Source organism: Pezoporus occidentalis, unplaced genomic scaffold (genome assembly GCF_034315485.1).
Source record: "Pezoporus occidentalis ecotype Australia unplaced genomic scaffold, CSIRO_AGI_Poc_V1 ctg23, whole genome shotgun sequence".
In the NCBI taxonomy this organism is placed as follows: domain Eukaryota; kingdom Metazoa; phylum Chordata; class Aves; order Psittaciformes; family Psittacidae; genus Pezoporus; species Pezoporus occidentalis.
The window spans coordinates 5,796,590-5,821,429 of record NW_026914180.1 but is presented as its reverse complement, the minus strand read 5'-3'; the positions used below and the strand labels follow the sequence as shown (position 1 = coordinate 5,821,429).

General features: G+C 38.7%; 1 protein-coding gene across 2 annotated transcripts in view; it reads right to left on the bottom strand.

The window, feature by feature from the left end:
- The window catches only part of DNAJB6 (DnaJ heat shock protein family (Hsp40) member B6), a 56,362-nt gene extending 32,422 nt beyond the window's left edge, over positions 1-23,940 (bottom strand). The window contains exons 1-6 of one of the 2 annotated variants that reach the window (XM_062621493.1): positions 23,819-23,940; positions 14,307-14,412; positions 12,754-12,863; positions 10,077-10,136; positions 9,604-9,714; positions 591-722 (exon numbers count right to left, since the gene is read on the bottom strand). In XM_062621493.1, the coding sequence (XP_062477477.1) occupies positions 591-722; positions 9,604-9,714; positions 10,077-10,136; positions 12,754-12,863; positions 14,307-14,371 (478 nt within the window). In that variant the 5' untranslated portion in view covers positions 14,372-14,412; positions 23,819-23,940. Of the gene's footprint in view, positions 1-590; positions 723-9,603; positions 9,715-10,076; positions 10,137-12,753; positions 12,864-14,306; positions 14,413-23,818 lie in introns of those variants that run through there. The other variant, XM_062621494.1, reaches the window with a different exon arrangement.
- Between the last annotated feature and the right edge of the window lie 900 nt (positions 23,941-24,840).

Below are 24,840 nucleotides of genomic sequence, written 5' to 3'. Positions count from 1 at the left end.
CATTCAAGCCTGCTTGCTGAACTCAACCACTGTCTCATTCTATCCACTAAGGTAAAGCTGGTAACTTTAATTCATCTGTTTTTTTGCTTTAAATGTTGGGATTCTGTTGAGCTAGCAGACAGAACAAGTATTCCATCATTAGCATCCCAACTAATATCCAGAATCTTAATAATTGAAAGGACACAGAGTATCAACAGCTCTCACCAACCTCAGATATAGACACCTGCATTCAGACTGAACTAAGTACTACCATACATTCTAAGAGCGTATTTTTAAGACCTTAAGTAATAGCCACCAAATCCCCAACACCTAAAACCAAACAGAATACAAACAAATCTAAAGCTATATAGAAACCACAGCACCAAAATTAAGAACAAAGTTCTACCTTTTAGAGGTCTGTTCACTTCTCGTGAATTTTTAGGTAGAACAAATATTTTAACAATACCTTTGTTCACATACAGACTTTACAGAGAGCAGATAAAGTGCAGCCTCAATTTCCCGAGTGAAGGCAAGTTTTTTAAAAAAGTATTCAGATTATTATATTGAGATCCTTTGTGTACCAAAACTGCATTCCTTGTTGTGATATTTACCTGTGTCAAATGAAGAAAAGCCACTTCCAAAAGCAGGGAATCCACCAAAGGCAGAGAAGAATGATCCACCACCTCTGCTTCTGCTCCCCCTTGGACCCCTCCTGCCGCCAAAGAAGTCCTCAAAAGGGTCTTCTGCAAAACAGAGGACAGCATTTAAGAGGTCACTATTACTGAGCGATTCTGTATTTAAACATTAGAAATTCATAAAAAATAAGTTTGCATTATTTAAGATTCAGCCTTCAAAATGTCTGATGCAACTGAAGAATCCAAGGTAACTCCTTCTGGACTAAATTCTGTCTCTTTTGGACCCAAAAATAATTATAAAGAGTGGTCTATTTCTGTGTTTTAGGTGTTTAGTATTTAAAAAAAGAACAGTAAACCTGATGTAAACAATCGAACATTTTTCAGTAAAATAGAAGTGGCAAGAGCTACAAAAGCATTATACATATGTATTATTATTCTTTTATAATGTATTCATATTAATATTGCATGTATTATATACATATTTCTATTTTACAATTTATTTGTAGAATTATTTATTACATATAATTAAAATATTGTTTCCATAATATGTTCATATTGCATAATACGGTGGAGGTATGTTCAAAATTAAATCAGTATCTGAGGCTAACCATGTCCAGTCAGTTAGCATTTGACAGACTTAACACTGCTCAGACGCATAATCATGATACCTTACACAACAAGCCACCATAAGGCAAATCATTCAGCAGTTCTACACTCCCTGCTGTCAGACTAAGTTTTTCCAGGCTATAAAGAGTAGCATTACAGATTAAACTCCTAGAATTTAAATTTAATGACTCTTAAAATATTGCACACAGGTACCTGAACCGTCTAGCTTAATTCCATTCAAGATTTATTGTGGATCACCACAATGAGATCTTTAAAAAGTAACTTCCAGATAGGTTATATCACTTAGTGAGATACAAAAACAGCAGTCTGGAATTGATTACTTACAATCTTAGTGTTCAAAGTGTTTATTTTAACACCTGCCACAATAGGTACATCAAACACGTATTCTGATGCACATTTAGGCAAGAAAGTAGGAAGGTTTACACAGTGTCTCAAAGTAGCATTCAGTCCCCACCAAGCAGGGGAAAGAGAGGATAAATAAAGGGAGTCATAGATAAAATGACATTTCAAATTCAAGTACAACTGTTATGTCATTCACAACAGCTGTTGTTTCATCCCCATCATAAAGACAATAGTCTCTTCAAAAAAAAAAAAAAAGGGGGGAAGGGGAGAGGACACCAGGCACCTACATAAGCAATCCTTTTTTACTTTATCACATCTCCCTAAGAAAATAATTACTACTAGAAGTATCTGAAAGCTGTTTTCTACTAATGTTCTGAAAACAAAACAAGGTGGGTTTTTTTGTCAGTCTATGGTATCAGCTAGCAAGTAAAGCCACTGAAGTTAATTGTTTTGTACTCCAATTTATTCTTGCTGGAGTGACTCATAAATTAGTTATGAAGGTCATTCACTCACGTGTAGAAACGATCTATATTATGTTACTCCCACTGTTAAGCTTTCTATTTATAGCCCATTTTTCTTGTTACCTGGAGTTCAAATAAAAACAAAACAACCCACCAACTTTGAGGTTTTAAGCCCCCAACAGTACATCAGCTTATTCTACAAGTGAATCTCTCCTCAGCGCAACAGCAGCAAACCACAAAAGCTTTTTAAGGGAGGACCAAAGGGCCTCCTAGAGATCCCTGCTATCAACCCAGTTTCTAAATGGATTATTGCCTATTCCTAGCCACAGAAAAAAAAAAAAAAACCAACTAAGTGAGACTTGGATGTGCCTTATTAGCCTTTGGCAATCCTACACACTAACAAAAGAGGTGAGCACTTGGTATTAGTAAATGTTCTAGCCTCAGGTGATTTCCATTAGCAGCCCTGCTAGTAATTCTCCAGCAAAGAAGATACTCTAACCACTCTTCTGCAGAATTCTCAGCAAGATGGATTGTCCATAGACAGGAAAATGGGTAGGACTTTCCTGAGGCAATGTTCCTTACTATCCTGACAGTCATCGAGGTACAGCATGGGGGGGGGGGGGGGGGGAAGAAAGCCAGAAACAGAAAAGAGAAGGCACCACAAAGCTTCTGCATTATCACTTGTTTTATCCACCACCAAATACACATTAATACAGCAACTTCACAAATACTCAGACCCTGTTTATGCTTTTAGTCCTTAAATTAGGATAACTAACAGTATGACGCAGCAAAACATTTCAGTTTGATAAATCTATTATTGTGATTTTGCAGAACCTTCCCATGCATTATAATCTTGCACACAGAACCATTTGGCTAAAACCATCCAACACAGTGAATAACAAAATATCAGGGTATTGTGGGTTGTTTTTTTTTAATAAATCCTCTTATGATAGTAATTTTGGTGCTTAATTTTCTTATTGTTAGAAGCACATCAGAAAACTGAAAAAAAAAACAAAAAAAAAAACCCACAAAACAAAATACAACCCTCAAGTGGAAACCTTTATAAAAAGGGAAAATACTATGTAAATACTACACAACTCAAAAGCATCAGAAAACTGAAATGCTAGACTAATGTCACATTAATTCACCATCCAAAAGAAAACACCAAGTTGTTAGCTTTCTGTCACATCCATGACCTAATCTGAGTCACTACTGGCAAGACTGATGTATTTGAAAGAAAGTGGGCTGGAAAGCACCATACAATAGGCACGGAAAGGAAGTAAACCCCAGATTATCTACATTTGAAGCAATGCACAACTCAGTGAAACCAATCTAAGGCATTATTCCCAATAAACTAAAAGTGCCATATTCCCTACATCTATCACTTCTACAATAACACTTGCACCCTGGCAGCTGCCTGGGGAACCAGATCAAGAACAGATAAACTGAAAACAGCATCTCCAGATGAACACAAGTTCAGCTAATTGATCCTTTGCTGAAGTTCAGTATGACCATAAAAGCAACTGCTGGTTACAAAGAAGACAGCATGAAGAAGCCAAAAAACAACACACAAGCTGAATGCCCTCACTGCAGATGCAGGAGGATGACACTGGAGCTGCCACGCACTGAGCAGAATAATGTTGCAAGGCTGCTCAGCCCCTACATTAAGGAGGCAGTCAAACTCAATGCCATTATTACAGCCTCCCATGTTTCAGTAAGCAAAGACAGCATAGCCTGCTTGCCTGCCATAACTGTTATATCAAAAGCATACTATAAGTAACATCATGCCAGTAGAGTCTGAAATGTGGGTTTGAATAATGTGTTCATGCAAAGCGCTATAGATACATGCTACATAGAATAAAGCAGAATTCTGGGAGTAGGTGTTTTTATCTTGCCTCCTATTTGGAAAAAAGTTTCAAAGATGCAGATTTGCAATAGACACAGAATCTCAGGATACAGCTCTGGAGTAAACAGGTACAAAAACCTGCATCATCAGAACTGGGCATGCTGCAGAAACCTGTAAGCACTTTCACATGGAAATATTTTCTTCCTTAACTGCAAAACAAGCATACTGTTGATGCCACTTACTCAGAAAAGACACCAAGATGCTGCTGCAAGTACTACTGATTCACCCGCCTAAAATGTTTTACAACATGGTCTTTTATCATTGCTTACTTCCACAAATTAGATGTCAAATAGATGTTTGCCCCACTTATTTAAGAATGTTCATCTGCAGAAGCACTTGAAAGTCTTTCTAATGATACACAGCAGAGATCCTGGGATTAGTAATTTCCTAGAAAAAAAAGAGACTTAAACATGACCTCTGAATGCTATCTATACTGTACTCTAGCATCCTTGTAATAATGGTAAGTCCAACTCTAACCAGAGTTTCATATTTACCAAATCAATGCCCAAATGTTCAAGCACACCTTGGAAACAGAAATCTTCCATTAACATTGTATGTCCTGCTCTCCTTGTGCTGCATTCAGCATTTGTCCTCTGACCAATTCAACCACCTTGCCATCCAAGAAAACAAAACCAAACTATTTTCTTGGGGACTAATAACCTGAACTAGCTCAGGATGCCAAGGACAAACCTCCTCTTAGGCCAATGTGCTATCAAACAGCTTCTCAATGTATTTAATGGTCAAAGACTAAGTTCTAAGACAGACATGATGATTTGGAGCAGGGGCTCCTCCCTTTTGGCAGCAAAAGCTAAGTATTAGCTTAGTTACCCACTGTGCCACACCATTACCTATTACTGTTTGATAATGCTGTCTGGGTGAGACAATTACTGTGTTCCAAAAGCCTTCTTCAAACCTACCAAGTAATTTCTGAGAAACTCATAGTAGTGAGATTGTGACCATTCCATGAGTAATCATGATCCAAGACCCATGCTTACAAAATACTACTGTGTACATTCATACCAAAGCAATGAATGAACATGCAAATCTCTAAGGACTTCATGAATTGCACCAAAAGCTGCAAATTTATGTCAACAAAAAGATTAATTACAAAGAGGTCAATGTTGTGCAATACAGCTTTAATTGAAAGCCAGCTCCATTTTCTGTTTTAAGAATCCATTAGACTAACAAATGCATTTTGCATTAGAACTCCTGAACATTGTAATTATCAGACATGGGATTACATATGGATTGAAACCATGATGGAAGCTTGTGCCCTACTGAGACAACTTTCTGTCCTTGAGACAAAAAGGCTGATGAAGCTATTCCATTCCTGAACAACCCAAAACACGGATCATGTAAAATAGTTTGCAACAATTACTGCACACAGATTTTCCCCTTTCTCATTAGGTGAAGACTTTTTAGCCTGGATGCTTAAAGTCACTAACTATTCTTTACATCTAATAGAGCATAAGCATTACGGTAATCAATATTACAATAGTCAATCTGCAGTACCAAGCTACACAAATAGCTAGCTAGTTGACATTCTCTGTGACAAATATTTATATCTAGCTAGCTATAAGGTGTTAAGATTTATTTTACCTGTGGTTTCCAGGAGTATAGATTTAAGTACCACATAAACCAGGTAACCAGAATTCCCCAGGGAAAACTCCAAAAAATGTATACGGGTTTATACACATCAGCTGGTCTTAAATTTAAATACATTGCGAGTTCTACTTCACAAACTAAGAAAAAAAAACAGGACATTTTTATAAAATACCATCTCAGAAGGTACACTGAGAATATTAAAGAGTTTAGGAACTCTAGCAAAACTGTCAAGATTATGATCTATGTTGAAAAGAGACTCCACAAAGTCTTCTCTCAGACAAAGTCCAGAGGGACCATCCATCTAGAGCAATTTACCACATCACATTGTTAACATATTTTACCATGGATTAAAGCATGGTTCCTTGTGGGATTCATTGAACTAGATATACAGGCATCTAAAGCTCTTTGAAATGTCCTGCAACAGCCTAACAAGCTTCTAATACTGCTTCTGGTAAATACTGGTCTGCTGTAGGTCCTGAGCCCATACAAAAATTACTCAGGCATCTCAAATACCCTAAACCATCTCAAATGTCATCAGATGTGTATATGAAGCTCAATGTATACAACTACTTAAAGAGCTGCTTGAACTACTAGTGAAATGAACTACTTGAGTTGAACCACTAATGGTTAATGCTATGCTCTCATGATAACCATTCCATCTTCCAATGCAATTCCTTACTGATAATCCCTTCCAACATATAACCTCTTCTTGAAGTGAGAATCTGAAAAGCCTCTAAACCAAAACCGAGTCAATTCTTTAACAGCCCAGAATCAATGTCAAGCATTTTTTCCTATGTGAAAACACATCAGTTTCTGTTCCTCACAGTCCCTGAAGCAGCAGTCTTTAATTTAATCAATATACCTCCCTTAACAGTGGTAACATCAGGATCCCTATGAACTGTTAAAATACAGCAGCAGAACATTCTTGAAAAGTTTACAAGTAAAATACGAACAGAACACTACCTGCAATACAAATTAACCAAATAAAGGCAAGCACCATATATAGTCAGATAGTTTAAATATAAAACAAGCTTACAGAAATGAGAAATCAATCCCTTTATGAAGACTAAAGCGTCAGTTTTCACATCAAAGGACAGCTGTGTAAGGTAGAGAGTGCTGCTTACCATCTAACCAGGCACTGATATTTCAAGGTAGTACATTACAGTATAAAGAGTAGTACTGCATAGGAAGCATTACCTTTTCTTCTGTTACAAGGCTTACCATTCACCTATCTCAAAGAAACTAAAAACTATCACTGGAAGAGATCACTAGGAAAAAGCAGATTCTGCTGTAACCAGCTGTTACAGAAAGCAAGTGCACACCTCTAAAGCTGAGTTAACCATCTGTTACCTTATCAGAACAAGTTTTTAGACGTACCAGCCTTCATACACCCTTCTTTTCCCAAACAATTAGCCTGAAAACCAGTGAAGACTGTGATGGGCTGAGTTAATTTCAGTGCAACACAAAGCACGTAACATTAACTTTGCTCAATGTGGAATTGTTAAGAGCTGTCTTCAACAGAATTATAAATTTTTATTTGAGAAGTCTGAAGGGACTCAGTTACAAATCACCACAGAAATCTTCATACATTCTCCTCTTTTTTACAGATGAATAAAGATGCCTCTGTTCATAAAGAAAACTTTCTGTAACTGCAATCGCAGTGCAACACAGCTCAGTGGAGTTTAACAGACTTGATTCATGGCACAACTTTAAGAATTCTTCACACTGCTTAATTTATAGGGATTATGCTTCTGAATGGTGTTCTTTTTACATATTCAATGGCAATCAGGATAGAGAGAGTCCCACCTGCAGTCTATGTGCCTCAGTACATACTACTTCAAACTGTATAAAAGGTGTAAACATTTCAAAGCATATATTCAATTTCATCTTTGATTCCACCAGTGCACATTCTAAAAAGCATGACCTCAGTCCTTATTCAGCTGCTTATAAAACCAATTATAACCTGAGTAGCTCTTTAAAAGGTCACTAGTTCCACAGAAAATTAAAAGTTGAAAACTCTTTTTTATTAGATGAATTCTCTTATTCTTCAGGACAAAAGCTGTCCCACCAGCTGTGGGTGTTTCAACACAGCAGAAGCTACAAGGGCTCTGGTTCACCAACCACTTACACACACAATTCTACTGCTTGCTTTTGGCATTAGCAAATGCACTATGTTCAGCTGAAAGGCCCTATATTTTCACTTTGGACTATCTTAAACATCTGCATAAATGGAGAGATTGTTGTGGACACTTTTTATACAAAGCTGTGGGAAAATTGTTTTGAGTCACACTTCGCCATATCAAAGAATGTCTGAAGCATCTTAAAGAGAAAAAAAAAAAGCGCTCACTTAGAAGCTTTCTGTCAAAAAAAGTTCCAAGAGCTTTTACTCAGAATCTAAAGCTCAACACAGGTTTTAGGACTACATTAAGTAGGTAACCTGCTTTTGAGTAAATAAATTTGGGTGTTAAACAGGGGGAGAATGTTTGTGGAAGCATGCCTCAATGTCACCATTGAGGAATGTCGTTATATCCACTGCTTCCACAGGGTAAGATGTATCACTATTCCTCTACAGGAGCGGGTGAAGTAGCTGCAATATCCCAGGAACTCTGGCAGTAGTGGCATCTCCATGTGGTGAGCGCCAGTCCCTTAACTGTCTTAGCGGCCCTTCACTGGACTCTATCCCGTAGCTCTGTCTCTTGTCTTGGGGAGCCGAGAACTGGACACAATACTACAGATGTGGCCTAACCAGTGCTGAAAGCACTCATCTAAATGGAAATCATCATTCAGTGAAGGCAGCAAAAAGCTGCAACACCCCACCTCAGCCCCTGTTTCCATTCATCAGTATTTTGTTAGATGCTTCCTCCAATCTGCACTTTACTACTTCTGATTTGCTGCTGGATCTAACTGCTCAAGTTCTACTGCTTATCCTTTACCAGATTCTTCCTCTAGTTACTCATGTAATTCATCAACTAACATTCTACTGAATTAATCCTCTAGCACTTCAACCCCTTTTCTAATTCTTCACTAGTCACCCAACAACTGATGAACCCTGAATAGCAAACTACAGAAAGGTAATTAGAACCTTAGTTGAATTAGCCCCTTCATGCTGCCAGCAAAGATAAAAAATTCTTTGAAAATATTAAAGCATCTTCATACATTGTTATAGAGATTAAACAGTATCAAGGCACGGAATAGGAAGAGCTTTGCTTTTCACGTACACTTCTTGCAGTTTTCAATATGAGACTACTTTAAGTAAATACTGAACACAGGATCTGTTCCACTTTCTACGTCAGCATTTTATGCAGTAGAACATACACAGTGATTTCATAAGAACTGCAACACCTGAATAGGCTTTCAATACGCTACAGTAAGCGACATCACAAGCCAAAGGACCATCAGCACTATGGTAATAAGATCACTTTGACAATTTTATCACACTGTTTCTCCTTTAACTAAATGACGCATCAAGGCTTCAAGAACTACTTAAGCTACCTGAGCCTTAAGGGGCTCTATCCCCCAAGCAAACATGTACCATGAATTTGGGAGAGTATCACCTACATTACGTTTGCAGTTGTTCTTGTTTTGATACAAGAAAAATCTTTCCTTCAACCATCCAAGTTCAAGCCGAGAGCTACGGTGCAAGAGTTACAGTTAACCTGTCCAGTTCAGAACCTCTAAAAGCTACATTAAATATTTACAAATAAAAACAGATCAAATTCAACAAATTAAGTTCACCCAGTCAAATTCTCTAAAGGGAATTTCAGCATATTGAATGTTGAATGGTTCCTTCCAACCTAGAGACACAGCACTCACAATTTTATGGCTTTTTAAACCACGACTTCCAACAAAACATACCTGTTCTGTACTATCAAATAAAACAAGAACAAACAGGTAGGAAATAAACATTTTAAATCTAACAAAATGCCCACTGTTTACCTGCAGTTCTCAGAGCTATTTCTAATAAAGCTGCATTAGCTATATTTGTTCTGCAAGAGTAAAGTTTTAGCCCATTTTAGATAAACATAACTAAACCAGGTGGATTACTTACCAAAGAAGTCAAATGAAAAGGGGTCCCTTCCACCAAAAAACTCCCTGAACACATCTTCTGGGTTACGGAATGTAAATCCAAATTCAAATGGATTATCGTGATGATTTCCACCTGCAAAAGATGTTAAATTTCATTTACCCTCACACATTCTTACTAACAAGAAAGTTCAGGTCTGTATGGTATTTGAATCATTTAGAGATATAAACCCATCTTTAAAATTTCTCTTTCCCTTTCAGGTATAAAGTCCAGACAACACTTCTCATCACTAATTGCCTTGTCTCTGTTTACAGATATCAGTAATACCTTTTACTACAACAAGAAAAACTGCAAAAACAACTGTCATTTCCGTTTTCACAAGGTTACATTTTAGGCCTTAGTACAGGCATTTCCAGATTCCTGTCTTGAAAGAAAGCTGCAGAAAATGGCTTTCCACCAGAACAAAGAAAGCAAAGAACTGGCAATTGTCAACATACCTCCACCTCCATTTATTAAGCCTTCTTTTCCGTATCTGTCATAGAGCTCACGTTTTCTAGCTACAAGGAGAAGTTGTATATGTCAGTAAACAGGCACACTGAATTTGGAAAAGAAAAAAACCCAACAACAAAACACAACAAAAAAAAACAACAGAAATATGTAACCGGTATACTCAGCTATACATTTCTCAAAGCTAGTTTGTCTGAGACAGTTCTGTCATGTACCTGGGCAAACATTTTTACTGAGAATTGCCAAAGCAATTTAGGCTCAAAAAGAACAGATACTAAACCTTAGGACTTACTACCATTTAATTGCAGAAGCTCTGATCCTGTTGAATAAAAAAAAAAAGAAAAAAAAAAGGAGGTATAAGGACAAACTTCACAAGGAAGCTTGCCTTTAAAACAAGAACACTGCAGTCAAATCTCAAAGTTGGTTAGAACTTGCCTGGATAAAGCCCTGATCTCTATCTCTAAGAAAAGATTCCACAGTCTCTCTGGAAAACAGTCCCAGGCTCAAGCACTCTCACTGTTAGCATTGTCTTCCTTCTACCCAACTGGAATTTCCCTTGTTATAAGCCTCAATCACTGCCTCTTTTTCTTCCTATTGCACAAGATCAAGCCCATTGTAACAGAGCTATGAGAATGAAGGACAGTGTTTGTACGAGTGATCGCAAAAGACCTCAAATTAATTATAATCACTTCTAGTTTATTAAAGGGGAATGACATGATGTTAAAAAAAATGCCATGGAAGGATGTGACTCAAACTGCTAGCTTTCTATGATTTCTGAAGGCAGGGAACGGCTTGCTCTTAATTTCACTGCAGACCAGCCTTCCAGCAGTCATGAGAAAAGGGAAAAAAATAATTCTACGTTATTACAGAAGATAAGACTGCTCTGTTGTTTCTGGAAGGGAACCTGAAGAGCTTACTGAGGCAGACAGTCAGTTATTTTGCTTGCAGTGGCATAGAAGCAGCCAAAAAAATAGTAGGGGCATCTGATTTCAGACTCCTAATATTAACATCCTATTCCGACTGGAAACTCCTTAGTGAAAGATGCTTTTGAAATTTGAATAGCAGCATTGAAATAACATGCAGTTACCTCAAACAGTTGCTGAAAAGTAAAATACACCTAACAGGGATTAAAATTTTATATACTGGGCACCATCTTCAAATAATGGAAACTTGCAATAGGATCCCCCCCAACACCCCCAGCAAAGCTTGGTACATTATCTATATTGCCTTTCTGGAAAGTAATTTTAAAGAGAAGATGTTACCCTACCCACCAATGTAAAGAGACCAAAGCAGTAAGGCAGACAAACTGACAGAAGGAACAGGAAACAGCACAGACAATCTGAAGGCTCACAAAGCCTGAAGTTCATCTTGAAAACTGTAACGTTCTTGAAACCACAAGGGAAGCGTGTTCTATGATCACCCAATTTCAGTATTCTTTGCTTATGTAACCCCTTACAAAACTATTCTTCTGCCAGAAATTTGTATCCATTCAAGCCCGTAATAGCATCAGAAAATTTCATTAAGTCTGCAGAACAGTTGATTGCCTCTCAACTACATGGCTCAGGATTCAGATATCCCTGCTGCACAAATGATTGTCAAGACACCAGTAACTTAGGATTTGGTCTAGATCCAAAACCAGGCAGCATTTTTAGAAGATGTTTTAAAATTCTAGCAGTGTAGTCTTTCCACAGAGCTTTAAGATCTGTAAAGCAACCAGACCAGGATCCTATTTTTATCTTGCTTAAAATAAAAAAATTGCATAAGAAGGTTAAATTACTCTAGATGACAAAGATACAATGAACTGACAAACTAAATTCTCTTTCTACGATGTCAATTACATATCAAAAACAACCCAAAAAAAAAGTGGGTGTACAGCTTGATAAACAAGGCCAAATTCTGAAAGATAATCTAGATGCTGCTAGCACTTTAAATATAGCTTTCCCTTGCTCACTGGTCTCAGGTGAAATCAAGGACACTTCAGAAATAGCATAGACAGCTGCAGTCAATTACAGGGGAAAAATAATCAAAGTCACTTTGTTATGATTCAGGCTGCTTTTGCCAGAATATCAGCACAAATTAATGATGCCTTCTCCAAGCAAAAAGACAGGGGTGAACCATTAAGCTGAATTCCTATACCACATAGGTGAAGCTAAACAACTTTTCCTGAACAATGCAAAATTAATACTCTCCTCAGTACCACTGAGGACTGAATTTATGGAATTCCCCCAAAAGCAATCCAAATTTTCAGCAAGGTTTACAGTATGCTTGGGCTTTGTCAAGACTAGTTTACTGTAATAAGAAATAGAGGCAGCAGACCCAGCAGCAGATACTTCAGAGCCTGTCTAGCCTGACTTTCATTGGATAAACAACATCATTACCCCTTACTGATGGTAACACTGGCTTCACCTCCCAAGATGAAAATGACTCAGTATTCAGATTCAGAAATTTCTGAAGAGGGCCTGGCAAACAAGATCTCGATTTCTAGAAGAAATTTCTGCTTATTCTATCTTACCTGCAAGTTTCTTTATCTCTCCTTTCTTTTGAAAGGGAAGTATTTGAGCTGGATGGTAAACCAAAGTTACAATATCCCTTTAAAGCATCATACACCAGCACTTTTGGTCTGTTAACCAGGCTATAGAGAGGCAAGAGCCCTTTTAAAATACTTACCATCTGACAAAACTTCATAGGCCTCCGCTACTTGTTTAAACTGCCGTTCTGCCTCTTCTTTATTGTCTGGATTTTTATCAGGGTGCCATTTTAGCGCCAATTTACGGTATCTAAATGGAAGGAAAATAAAGTATTTTATTCTGAAATGAATGCATATACTATACAGATAAATACAAAATGTTTCAAACAAGTTGTGAGGGATTAAAACATTTAGAAATTCCCCAGTGCTTTGTATCTGGCATCTAAACCAGCACCAACAGTTTCTACAGGTACACCGAGAGCCATCTAGTCAGATTTTATTAAAAAAAACAAACAAACAAACCAGAAATAAAAAAGTGGGTTTGGGGTTCTTTAGCTGTTTTGAGAATATTCCTGTGTGTTTCCAATCAATATCTGGCGGGTCTCAGAAAAACATCGTGTAACATTTCAGCTATGGGCTTCTCCTTAGAGCTCCATATTTATTTAATACTACAGTCAACCATGGGAAGCATCAAGAGTACTCTTCTGGCACAGAGAAAGACAATAATGTTCCAGGAGTACCCTGATACCAAACTCTGGCAGCAGCCTAACATCAGTCACATCAGTGCTACATCTGCACATGCTTTCTATTCTCAAATGAAATATTTTAGACAGAGTGCTCAACCTGAAGCAGCAAAGCTAACCTTGCACTTAAGTTGGAGTGTTTTACATTGAGTCATGCAATAACACAGCCTGAACATTTGAGCTAGCAAAGTAGCATGTGCAGCTATTTGCAAAATAAAAATGGAAGAAAGAAAAAACCCACATAAATCAAGCTTCCATGCACTAATTTGGTTAATTAAGTTTAGAATATTGGAGAAGGCAAAACTGAAACACAGTATTTTCAGGTCACTTGAAACTGCAACTCGCTGTCAAACAGTTTTAGCACACTAAAAATGAGAACTACAAATATGAGCTCCTTCCAGCTGTTTTCTGAAAAGTAAATGGCATTTTCTGAAAATGTTAGGAACATCCACCTTAAAACAACACATAAACAGTAAATCTAAATGAAGAACAGTATGCAATTCCTTTGAACTCTCCTAATTTAACATGGGGGGTGGAGAGGGAGGAATACTAACTGATGTTTAGTCCATCCAAATCTAAGCACACAGAAACCAGACCTCACGTTAACAAAGAGCAACGTGCCAAATGCTTGTTAATAACTTTGTAAAAGCATCTCTGCAAACAGAGGGGAGGCCTACTTAATGCAATCCAGCCAAACAAGGGACTGACACTGTCTGTACCAGATCAAGTTTGGAAGCACACTTATACAGAAATGTACTTAACAGTGATAAAAATCCAATGACTGACAACATTCTCACTTCAGCAGTACTCAAGTTTCTTTTCCTAATTTCATAAAAACAAGCAAGTGCTTTTTCTTCAGAACACTGAAGATTTCTCTGTTAGCAAAGCTATCACCTCAGATGACTAAACTCACATCCTAGTATTAACCTCAAAGTGAGAATCTATAAACAATATTATACTTGTTCCTTAAAATACACAACATCAATTAAATATATGCTAGTTATACTTACGCTTTTTTAATATCTTCTGCTGAGGCATGCTTCTGCACTCCCAGAACTTCATAATAATCCACCATGTTTCAGTAGTCGTCTTCTTAACAGCTGAGCCTTTCAAGTCCTGTAATAACAAGATTTTGTAAGTTAAGCTTGTCCAGTAACGCTACTTCACAGAAGTCAGGTAGGAGAGTAGTATCTTTCAGTAGCAAACCTGATCTGGGAGCTGCTGGCTGTTAGAAATTCAAATGTTCCAAAGTCAAAAAAATAAAAGACATTCGCGATTACTGTTGTTCCGATTTTTATGCTACTGAATCCCCCTAAATCACAGTGCACAGACATAGCAGTAAACAGCAAGCTCCTGAAGAAGACTAAGTACAGTGCGTCACCATCTTGATATATACATTAATAACAATGCAGAAGAAACCATGTATCATTTATACTTTGTCCTCTCTGACACCCATGTCATGTCTTAAGCACATAAACAAAGGGCCACATCTTTCACATCTACTCTTCAGAACATTACTTCCACTGAGATGCTTCCTACAAAACCACAAGGTACATGCAGGTCTTAGACATCTAAAATTTCACCTACTCAAACACTGACTGAAAATTCGCACAGCTACTGAATTCCATTTACTTTCTGTATGATTACCAACATAAAGCACACAGCCAGGCAAGACTGCTCAAACTACAAGGTTAACCAACCAACAGAAGAGAAGCACCTTGTGTTTAAAAGAATGAAGTTTTCACAGGAGTCCTAAGAAACCTACAAGCTAAAAGCATTTGCCCTACTCAAATACTGATTGTTTCTTGTCAATATCAAGAGTTAAAGACCAGTTATACTAACAGTTACTTCAACTAGAGTACCACAAAGACAGAAGAATCTTTCTAAAAATGTCAAGAACATTTCATGTCTTCATGCAGAGGCTTCTTCTTCCCACCACTGCAACAAGTCTCCATTCTGGCCAAGCTTCCAACCAACTTTCCATCCTACCACTGCTGCTGTTTCAAGTTTTTTTTGAACAAGGCAACACCAACTTTTACAATGAATTAACTCACTGCCAGCAAAGTCTCACAAACATAAACAAATATAACAATACAGCAATGTATTAGTCACATTTTCTTAATCTGTGCATCAAGAATAGAAATTCATTTAAAACACTCCTCCCTCAAGTCATTCAGTGTTTTTAATTTCAGCCCAGGCAAAGTCTCATTTTCACTGTATTTCATACAAATACTGAAAGAATCAATCATGATATAGCCCAGTAAAATATTCTGAAATTAGTTTACTGTACTAGTATTACATGTATCTTTCAACATCCAGAGAGACTTCCGTTTAAAATGAACTGGTACATCTTCAAAATTCATTGCTGTTCTAAGTTAAAGATTAATGAGCTTTATTTAGGGATGTGGTTACACACACATTTCCTCAAATGGCAAAACCAGTTTAAGAAATACCCTGCCATGCTACCTTCCCCCTCCAGACTACTTAAAGATGTGTATGTAGGGAGGAGCTACATGCATTTAGAAGTTGGGTGGTTTTAGCAATCTAGTTAAAAATACTGTCCCACAAACACAAAATTAAAGTGTAGCAGGTGAAGAGACCTCTAATTATTCTGCCCTTTGAAGAAACCTCACTGAAAAAAACTGTAAGGGTATAGTAATTTTGTGACCAACACCAAGGGACGTTGGGAGACATGCATTAAAACTAACACAAATTCTAGCACAGTAATGGCAAGGTTCAATATGTAAACAAGGAGATTAGCAACAATATACCAGAATATTTGCTAGCAGCTAGCCTGCTTAGTTTTGTTGTTTGCCAAGCAATGATTAGAAGAGCTCAATGGACATACAGGTGAGGAGCAAGGTTAGCAAGAGTTAAATGTATTATCAAATCCTGCAGCCAATCCTTATGAGTAATAGCATATATAGAACAAAGTTTACAGAGAGAAATCAGGAGGGGGAGGGGGGAAAATCTAGTATAAGTAATGCTTAAAGCTAGACACCACAACCCCTCCTAACAACACGTACTAGCCTAAAACCAGTGAGCTAACAGCAGGAAGCCACAACACACAGAAGCTACATACAATACCATTAAGTGTTTTTCCTATACTCACCTTTTTTTCTTGCATTAGCAAGTCAATTTAGGCAGATATCTTGAAGGGAAAATTCAACCCTCAAGCTCCTAGTTATAATAAGCAGGTAGAAAAACCCACTTAGATGTAAAAAAATAAATCACATCTTTTCCTAGAGAACCTTGTGCACACTGGCAGTCATGTTGATTTCAACATAAACTACTTTAAACACTTTAGCTGATTGTTAGTGCTGCAGCGTTACATGTTCTGACTCAAAAGATGCACTGATGTATCTATCCTAAATAACACAAATCTGAAGCTGGGACCAAAAATGAGGCAACATGACCAGTTCTTAACAGATTACTCTGACCCTAAAAAGCAAATCCTCCAAGGACGGAGGAATTATTTCAAAGCAGTATCTGGGGTTTCAATATTCTTTTGTGTGTTACTGTTAAGTTTTTACTTGCTACTAACAAAAGTCTGGAATTAAGACATGCCAGCAGCTCTCTAAAGAAAACAAACCATTTATATTTTCCTCTTAAACATTCAGGTGACAGTAAGAGTTCATCTCTGACCAATCATTATTTCTATCTGCCAGTTACCATAAAGCATAAATGGCAGTGTTACAATTTTAGGCAGAGGAACTTTTTTATTGTGCACAAAAATATCTTCACAGTATTTAAATGAAGAAAGTTTTCTGCATTTTCTGGGGTTTCTGCTGGGTTTCTTTTTCCACTAAAATCAGTAGTTCTAAGGCTAGTAGGAATCTACACAGTGAAAATGCCTAAATATTTCAAAGAAGCAAACCATATACCTTCTTGCAAAATGAAAAGCAAAAAAATCCTCAACTGTCCTAAACAAAATGGCATGACAAAAATTTTCTTCCAACCTTAAATCTGTCAAGCAATTTGCAACTCAAAATTAAGGGGTTATTTTTGCAAAGCCAGAGGAAGCCAGCCCACATTAGTTAATTTCCCACCTCCAACCACAGAAAAATCTTCAAAGTCTAAGAAAGAAAAACGAGCAGAAATACTTCAGATAAAAGAATTTGTTTTCATGGCCTCCTTGTTTGCTTGCAAAAATCCAGTTACTTGTGTTCATAACTGTACTATTTTTATAGGATGATACCAGCTACTCTAACTTCTCTCACCCCTGGAGCATGAACAAATCAAACATTCAACTGTTTAAGTGAACCAAAAGCCTCCATACCTTACAGATTTCTCAGTCCTCACAGGAGGAGTCAGCTTTGTTCTGGCCTACCAAGCAGAAGCCCTGACTGCTCATACCTACTCAAGGCAACTATGAGGTATACACGACCAGGCTTGAGACCTGCCTCTTAGGCACAACACAAAGCTAGATCAGTTTAGTTATCTTGAAAATTGGCTCATAAACTCTTTACAGCAAAGTCCTCAGCTACATAAAAGGCATGAGGAGAATTACAGAAGACAGATAACTTAGAGAGCTATAAACTTTTATAAGATCAGATGACAAAGAAGAGAGAAAGTAATCAGATGCATAACCAGCAGGGATGACAAAGCAGCACCCCTAACTAAATATGGAAGGGAAGAAGGTATCCAAACAAGAAATTCTTAAATCAGTCAGGAGGGAACTCAGACAGCAAGGGGCACACGACCTTTGCAGTCAGCCCAGTCAGAAAAAGTTATCTATTTCTGGCCATGAAGCAATGGGGCAGCACAGAGTCCTGAAAGATGCCAGAAGAGCTCCAGCTCAGTGACTAGCAGCAGTCACCTGGGTAGAGAGAGAAGGAATTTCAAATCCCTGATTTGTGCCATTCACAGAAGCAGCCAGTCATCAACATCCTGTGCAAGTTGCATAGCCATCCAATTCCTAGTACCTGTCCCGCTTTCTATGAACGTACCAAAAGGACTGCATCCTCCTGGCAAGACAGCAAGAATAAATACCCTGTTCTGAATCCCAGTTCAGCCTGAGCTCGTCTCTGACCTACTCAACAGCAACTGAGCTATTTAGAGACTTCTCTGGCATGTTAATAGATGATGCACACACTCAATCTTTGGGAAGTGCAACCTATGATTAAAAAACCTATGATTCCAAGAATTTTATTAGAAAGCAGCAGGTCAGCTGGACTTGTTGAAATTTTACACTCCTTCAAACAGAAACAAAACTACAATACCATTAATACTGTTGTGGATCCAGAGCCACCCAAACATCAAGCAACACACACACAGACTTTCAAAGTTTTCTGGTACTTCTTAATTTTTATATAGGTAACCTTTAAGACATCTTTAGTAAGTTCATTGTTATTTACAGTCCAGCAAATTCAGACATACACAAATATTTTCAGTCTTCAAGCAACAAATTTGATCTGAAGTCCAGTCAATTCGCTCACAAGCTATACATTTCACACACAACCCATGAATTGTAATTATCTCTCCAAGCTACCCATTTAAAAGAAGGGTAAATTAAGATCAACCATAAAGCACTAAATATTTATCAAGGCTTCCAAGACACAACTGTAACAGTGGCTCAAGGAGTTCTCAGTGGCTTGTAGCAGTCACTGGTTTTAACATACAGACACTGGTTACAGAAACACCACCTTCTGGTGTCATCCCATGCCCTTACAAAAAGAAAAAGGTAAATCTCACACCACAACTGTTCAGAGCACAGCACTGCTCAGGCAACAAGACATTTTATCTAGTACAGCTCAAACACACAGGAAGCTATACAAATCCCAAAACCATGGCCAGCTCCCAAACAAAATGAAGAGATCTTTGTCAGTTCTAGCAATAGCATCTGGGATGTGCCACCCGTAACTGAGCAAAACCATGAGCAGCACTGCGCTAGCACTATACAAGTGGTAACAGAAAAATGCTCACACCGTATACCAGAAAACTCTGAGAAGTGCAATACAATGAAAAAACTCATGTAAAGTTTGCAATGAATTAATCTGACAAACATATTTAAACAATGCACCCACATTTTTTCTTCCCCTGATATAGGTACAATGTGGTACAGACGACGGTATACTAAAAACTTCAGTACTTTGAACTTCTACTTACCCAAGAAAGCCTAGAAAAGCTGCCACAGTTTAACTTCACAGGTTCCTTAAATTTACTGTTTCACAGAAAAATGTAAATTTACCATATAATTAAAGTTAATAAAATATACTTAAATAGCAATGTTAATACTCATTATGTTAATAATACCACAGAATTCCTGTGAGATGAATGTAATAAAATGAGCATTCAAAAAAGCTTAATTTAGAAACAGGATGTTTGCTGTAAGCACAAGACTATGTCAGAAAACAGGGTGGATTTGGATACTGTGATTATTATACAAGATGATGCAGTTTATGCAGGGGAAAAGGCAACTAAGCTGACTGCCTTACCTTGCAGTTCAAGTCCTATTTAATAAAAACCAACAAAAAAAAACCAACAACAAAAAAAAAAAAGCCACCTGCCCAAGGCTCCCTCACCCCTCAAGGCAAGAAGTTTCAAAGAACCCTCTCTATTCCTCTCCTTCCCAAGGGGAGTGAGACAACTGTGGCAAGAACTTGGACGAAGCCTTGGGCGAGATGGTTTAGTGTGAGGTGTCCCTGCCCATGGCAGGGGGGGTGGAACTAGATGATCTTAAGGTCCTCTCCAACCCTAACTATTCTATGACTCTATGATTCTAGCTACAGGACTTCATCCATATTACTGCCTGGCACACAGAAAGCCTTCAGAGGGCAAGAAGGAAGAATCCATTACAAAGCAATTAATCTACCAAAAACGGAAGGAGAAGAAATCTAAATTCTTTGTCTGTCAAAGAAATGTAAGCAAGCTAACAAAAACCAGGAAAGGAAGTGGGTAAGTGACGAGGCTACTCTCACGCTCTTGGCCAATACTCTGCTGCTTATCTAGCTGATCTATGAGCATGCCCTAAATCAAGGGGAACTTATTCACAACCTTTCCTTAGAGCAAAGGGGCATTTTTCCAAAACACAACAACTCAGGTGTCCAAATTTGGAACTGTGGCATATAAATATCTGAACACTAGCACTCTCCTAAAACTAACCATAAAAGGCTATTTTACATAAAGTAAGACTATTCCTTACTCATTTTAAAAAATGTATGAATCGTGTTTGATTAAGTGATTAACAACAGCAAAAGCCTCAACTGGCAAAGATCAGGTTCAGAAAGTTTCAGCCAAATTATAACAGGCAAACAGATGATCCTTCAGGGAAAATAGTTTAAAATTTCTACGCACATCCCCTAACTACTTTTTGAAGACAATTTTACTTAAGCCAACCAGCAAGAAGAAATGTTACACTAAAGCAAGCACCAACTACTTTTTCAGAACCATGACAGGCTGTCATAGATTAGATGTTAAGAACAGAAAAGAATTTCTTCTAATCAACAGAATTAACAACAATTCAACAAAAAGTGGCTGCAATGCTGCTATGAGTGGCTTTAGACTTATGATATAAGCTTTACAATCCTTACTAAATGGTGAGTCCTTACTAATACCTACGGGTTTTCAGCACTTATTTGGAACAAACAGGAAAAAATGACACCTACAAGTAGTAACTGTAAGAGAGAAATAATTCATGCATATGAACTTCATTCTTAACAGTTAAATGAACAGAAGCAGGATAATGCTTTCATTAAGTCTGAACTTAAAAATCTAACACCTGTTCAAATGAAGTATTTCATCAAAAGCAAAAAAAAAATAACTTAAGCCTCGTGATATAATTAACTACGGTTTTAATATAAATCTATCTTGAAATAAACCATTTTCATATAAAAGATATAAGAATTTTTGACAAAGCTAAGTAATTTCTCACTAATCCTTCCTTAAACAAGCCAACACAAAAGAAAAGCTGTTGGCAGAAAATGTTTTCAGGACACAGCTGACAAGGTTCTTCGTAAGTACTATTAGAGAAATGGAGCACTTCCTACTTAGGGAGCAAAAAACTAAAACATTAAACTTCATACAACTAAGTTGAAAGTTAAGGCAATAAATTCAAAATATCACTATTTATATGGTAACAAAGAGATGGCCTGCTCAAGTCTCCAATTCCAGTATACTGGCCTGACCAAGATACACTGTCCTCTACAGCCAGCAGCACAAGAGCAGAACATGCTAACACGGGTGGCTGCACTCTACCACCAACCCAATGTGACACTGCAGTCAATTCCAGACTAGAACTCCAGTGCCTCTGGACTCACAGTAAAACACAGTAATAACCTTCATGTCACATAACCTCAGTTCATAGACCTAACTGCACAAAGCACAGATATACAGAGGCAGGAGACCAGAAGTTTTATAGTTCAAAAGAAAACCATGGGTACTTCTTTCCTCAGTACAGTCCAAACACTATTAGGAATTTTTGTATCACTGACACTGAGGTGGTGATTTACCGTAAGTTGTTTCCTGTCTCCATGTACATTCCAAAATTTCTAGCAGTTGAAAGAAGGAATACGGCAGGTAGAGAAATTTATATGTCTATTAAAAAAAATAAACAGCAAAACACATTATCTTAACTAAAAATTGTGTTACACAGAAATTAATCCTTGCAGCCTTCCTCACAAAGTCCAGCCAAGATAAATCAGTAAACTGCATCAATCTAGGAAAGACAAAAGAAAATACCAGAGAGAAAAACTGTTTTGGTAAGAATGTGCTGTAGTCAGAAAGCACAAGTGCTAAAAAAGACAAATCTTATGGAGAGTGAGGGGGAACTTTGCAGTTTGTGGACAGAGAAATTAACACTGCAGTTTAAATAATACTGCCAGTAAGAAGAGTAATTTAAAATTATCCTCAAATATCCGGGATTATTTAAGAAAATTAAATTCTACATTAACTTCAGTTTCAAACAGTCTCTTGTTCTCCACTGAAAAGGCAGCACAAGAGCCAAAAGGGGAAAACAGTTTCAGTATTGCGCTCTAGTTCTCATTTTGGCTGTTTAAAATAAAAACCCACAGAAAAGTAACCATGGACAAGATCTGTAAATACGTTTACTCACAAATGTCCAAACAAAACTTCCCTGACAACATAATCCAGTGAACTAGACGGTACTTTAACTATCAGGCTCTTCAGCACCAGTTGAACATAAAATCCCTCCTACCAAGGATCTCCAAAAAGTAAACAAAAATTAACGTGAGCAAGCAGCTATAAGTGCAACCTCAGAGAAGCAGGAACACAGCACAGTTTCATTCCAGCTGTTCGCTCTGTCTCAACACCTTGTTCTTATCACTTCTGGACACTTTATATCCTAAAAACTCAGCACTTGGTCACTGACTGACTATTCAATGTCACAAGCTTCACCATTTGCACATTAGCATTGTTATAAATTTAGCTTCTATGATGTTACTGTGACAAATGAGAACCAAAAGAGCAGTTTATCAGAACTCAAAACAGATTTGCTCAGTATTTTGAATAATCTTTCTTAATGCCTTCATTAGAATGGCTCAAGCCTGCAGCACTGGTTTTCAGCTGCCCACAAAGAGCTCGGACAGTAAAAACACAGCACAGCTTAAAATACTGCTTCAGTCAGGAACACCGGTCATAAATAACTTCAGTTCCCAACTCACCAGCCTCTCAGAACTCCTGCGAATATTGCCACAGGCAGGTGAAGAACATTGTCGTTAATGTTCAACTCAGCTTGGAGCTTGACAACAGTGAGTTCAAAACACCTGAGCAGTACTGCCTTCACCCACAACAAACCTCACTACTGACCCTGCTCTGAGCTATAAACACAGAATAGGATTTAATTAAACTGCTTCTATCAGAGAACAAAGAAAAGCCCGTTTAGTTTACAAATCTGTGAAAACAATACACGCGAGAAAAAGAAAAAAGAAAAAAGAAAGGACTCTAGCTAAAAGGCCTATTCAACACGATCAAGAGCAAACGCTGATCTAAGGCGCTCCCTCACCTTTCTGTAACTGAAACCACTGGAAGGAAAAGAAATCGAAACGCGGATTTTATTTCCCCCGCCACGGACCTTCTCTGCTTACAGCCACCCGGAGACAAATCCGACCTGGCCCGGGGGGAGGCCGAACTGTATCTCACCGCTCCACGTTACGGCCTGAGCCGCAGGCAGCAGCGGCACACGGGGGAGATTCGCTCCCTCCCTCCCCGCCCTCAAGCGCCAGTGCTTCTCGCCGCCCCCCCATACGCAAACCTCTCTCAGGCCGTCTAGGGCCCGTCGCCATGCCACTCCCGAACGGCTGGGGACAAACCTCAGAGACAGAAGAGACGCCCGTGCCCGCTGGGGACCCTCCGCCGCCCGTGCTCCAGAGTACAGCATGGCGGCGGCGCCGGGCCAGGCCCCCACCAAGCCGCGCCGGAGGCCCCGTTACCACCAACACTGTTGCTAAGACCCGAGGCCTGGCACAGAACGCAGCATTATCCCCCCCGCTGCCCTTCCCGCTTCCCCTCTCACGGCCGGGCGAGCCGAAGCGCGCTCGGAGAAGCCTCGACGCCCTTCACTCACCCGCGCGGTGCCACCGAAGCGCTGCTGCCACCCTCCCGCCAGCAGCGCCGGACAACGGCAACTGCGGCAGCTCTTCGCGACCGCAAACAGGAAGCTCCGTCACCGCGGACGGTCCCTGCAGCAAACGCGTTCGGGAGGGCTGTCGCAGGGAGCGCTGCCTGCAGAGCTGCGGTCCGCAGCGCAACAGGGACGTGCGGCAGCTTCAGCGAGTGCAGAGGAGGCCACGGAGATGCTCCGGGGGCTGGAGCACCTCTCCTGTGAGGCTGAGATAGCTGGGCTCGTTCAGCCTGGAGAAGAGGAGGCTCCAGGGATCTTTAAGGTCCCTTCCAGGACACACCAGTCTATGCATAGGTGAGTTTGGCTCCTTAAAAGCCAAAAGGTCTTCCCCCATGTGTGTCTTTATTTTACTCTCAAAACCAGTAACCCCCATCCCTGGTTATTCTGGGCCAGATTCAGCGTTTTCCAGCTGGCACATGTACAGATGCTGTTTGAACACATTTGAGCCTCCTTTGGGTTATACTTTAGTATGTGGTTTTCTTAGTTGTCATGGCTGAGAGCAAAGTATAAGCAGCCAAGTTAGTCTGTTTTAAAAATTTGGACTTTATCCATGATTTAAATTTGCTGTAAAAATATGTTTCTCGTTCTTCATTTAAAAAGCTGTAGAAGGCATTGATTTACTGATAGCCAAGGTAGAACTAGATAGTTTCCACACCTAAAATGTGTGCTCCACAAATTGAAAGGCTACTCACCATTTTGGAGGTGCTTATGTGTCGGTGGGATCAGCTCAAATGGAAAAAAGCAGGCTTGGAATAACAGGAAAACATAATACAACTGAGCAAGACAAGAGGTAGGACAACCCTAAGTATAGGCTTGGTGTTTTGATTTGATGCTAAGTAGCGGTCATGGAAATAAGTCTTTAAAATTAGATCAAAGAGACACTGAGCACCATTATTAGTTTCTCATCAGCGAGTAACTGTGAAGGCCAAGTTGTTGATCCACTTGGGAAGAAATAAATAAAGATG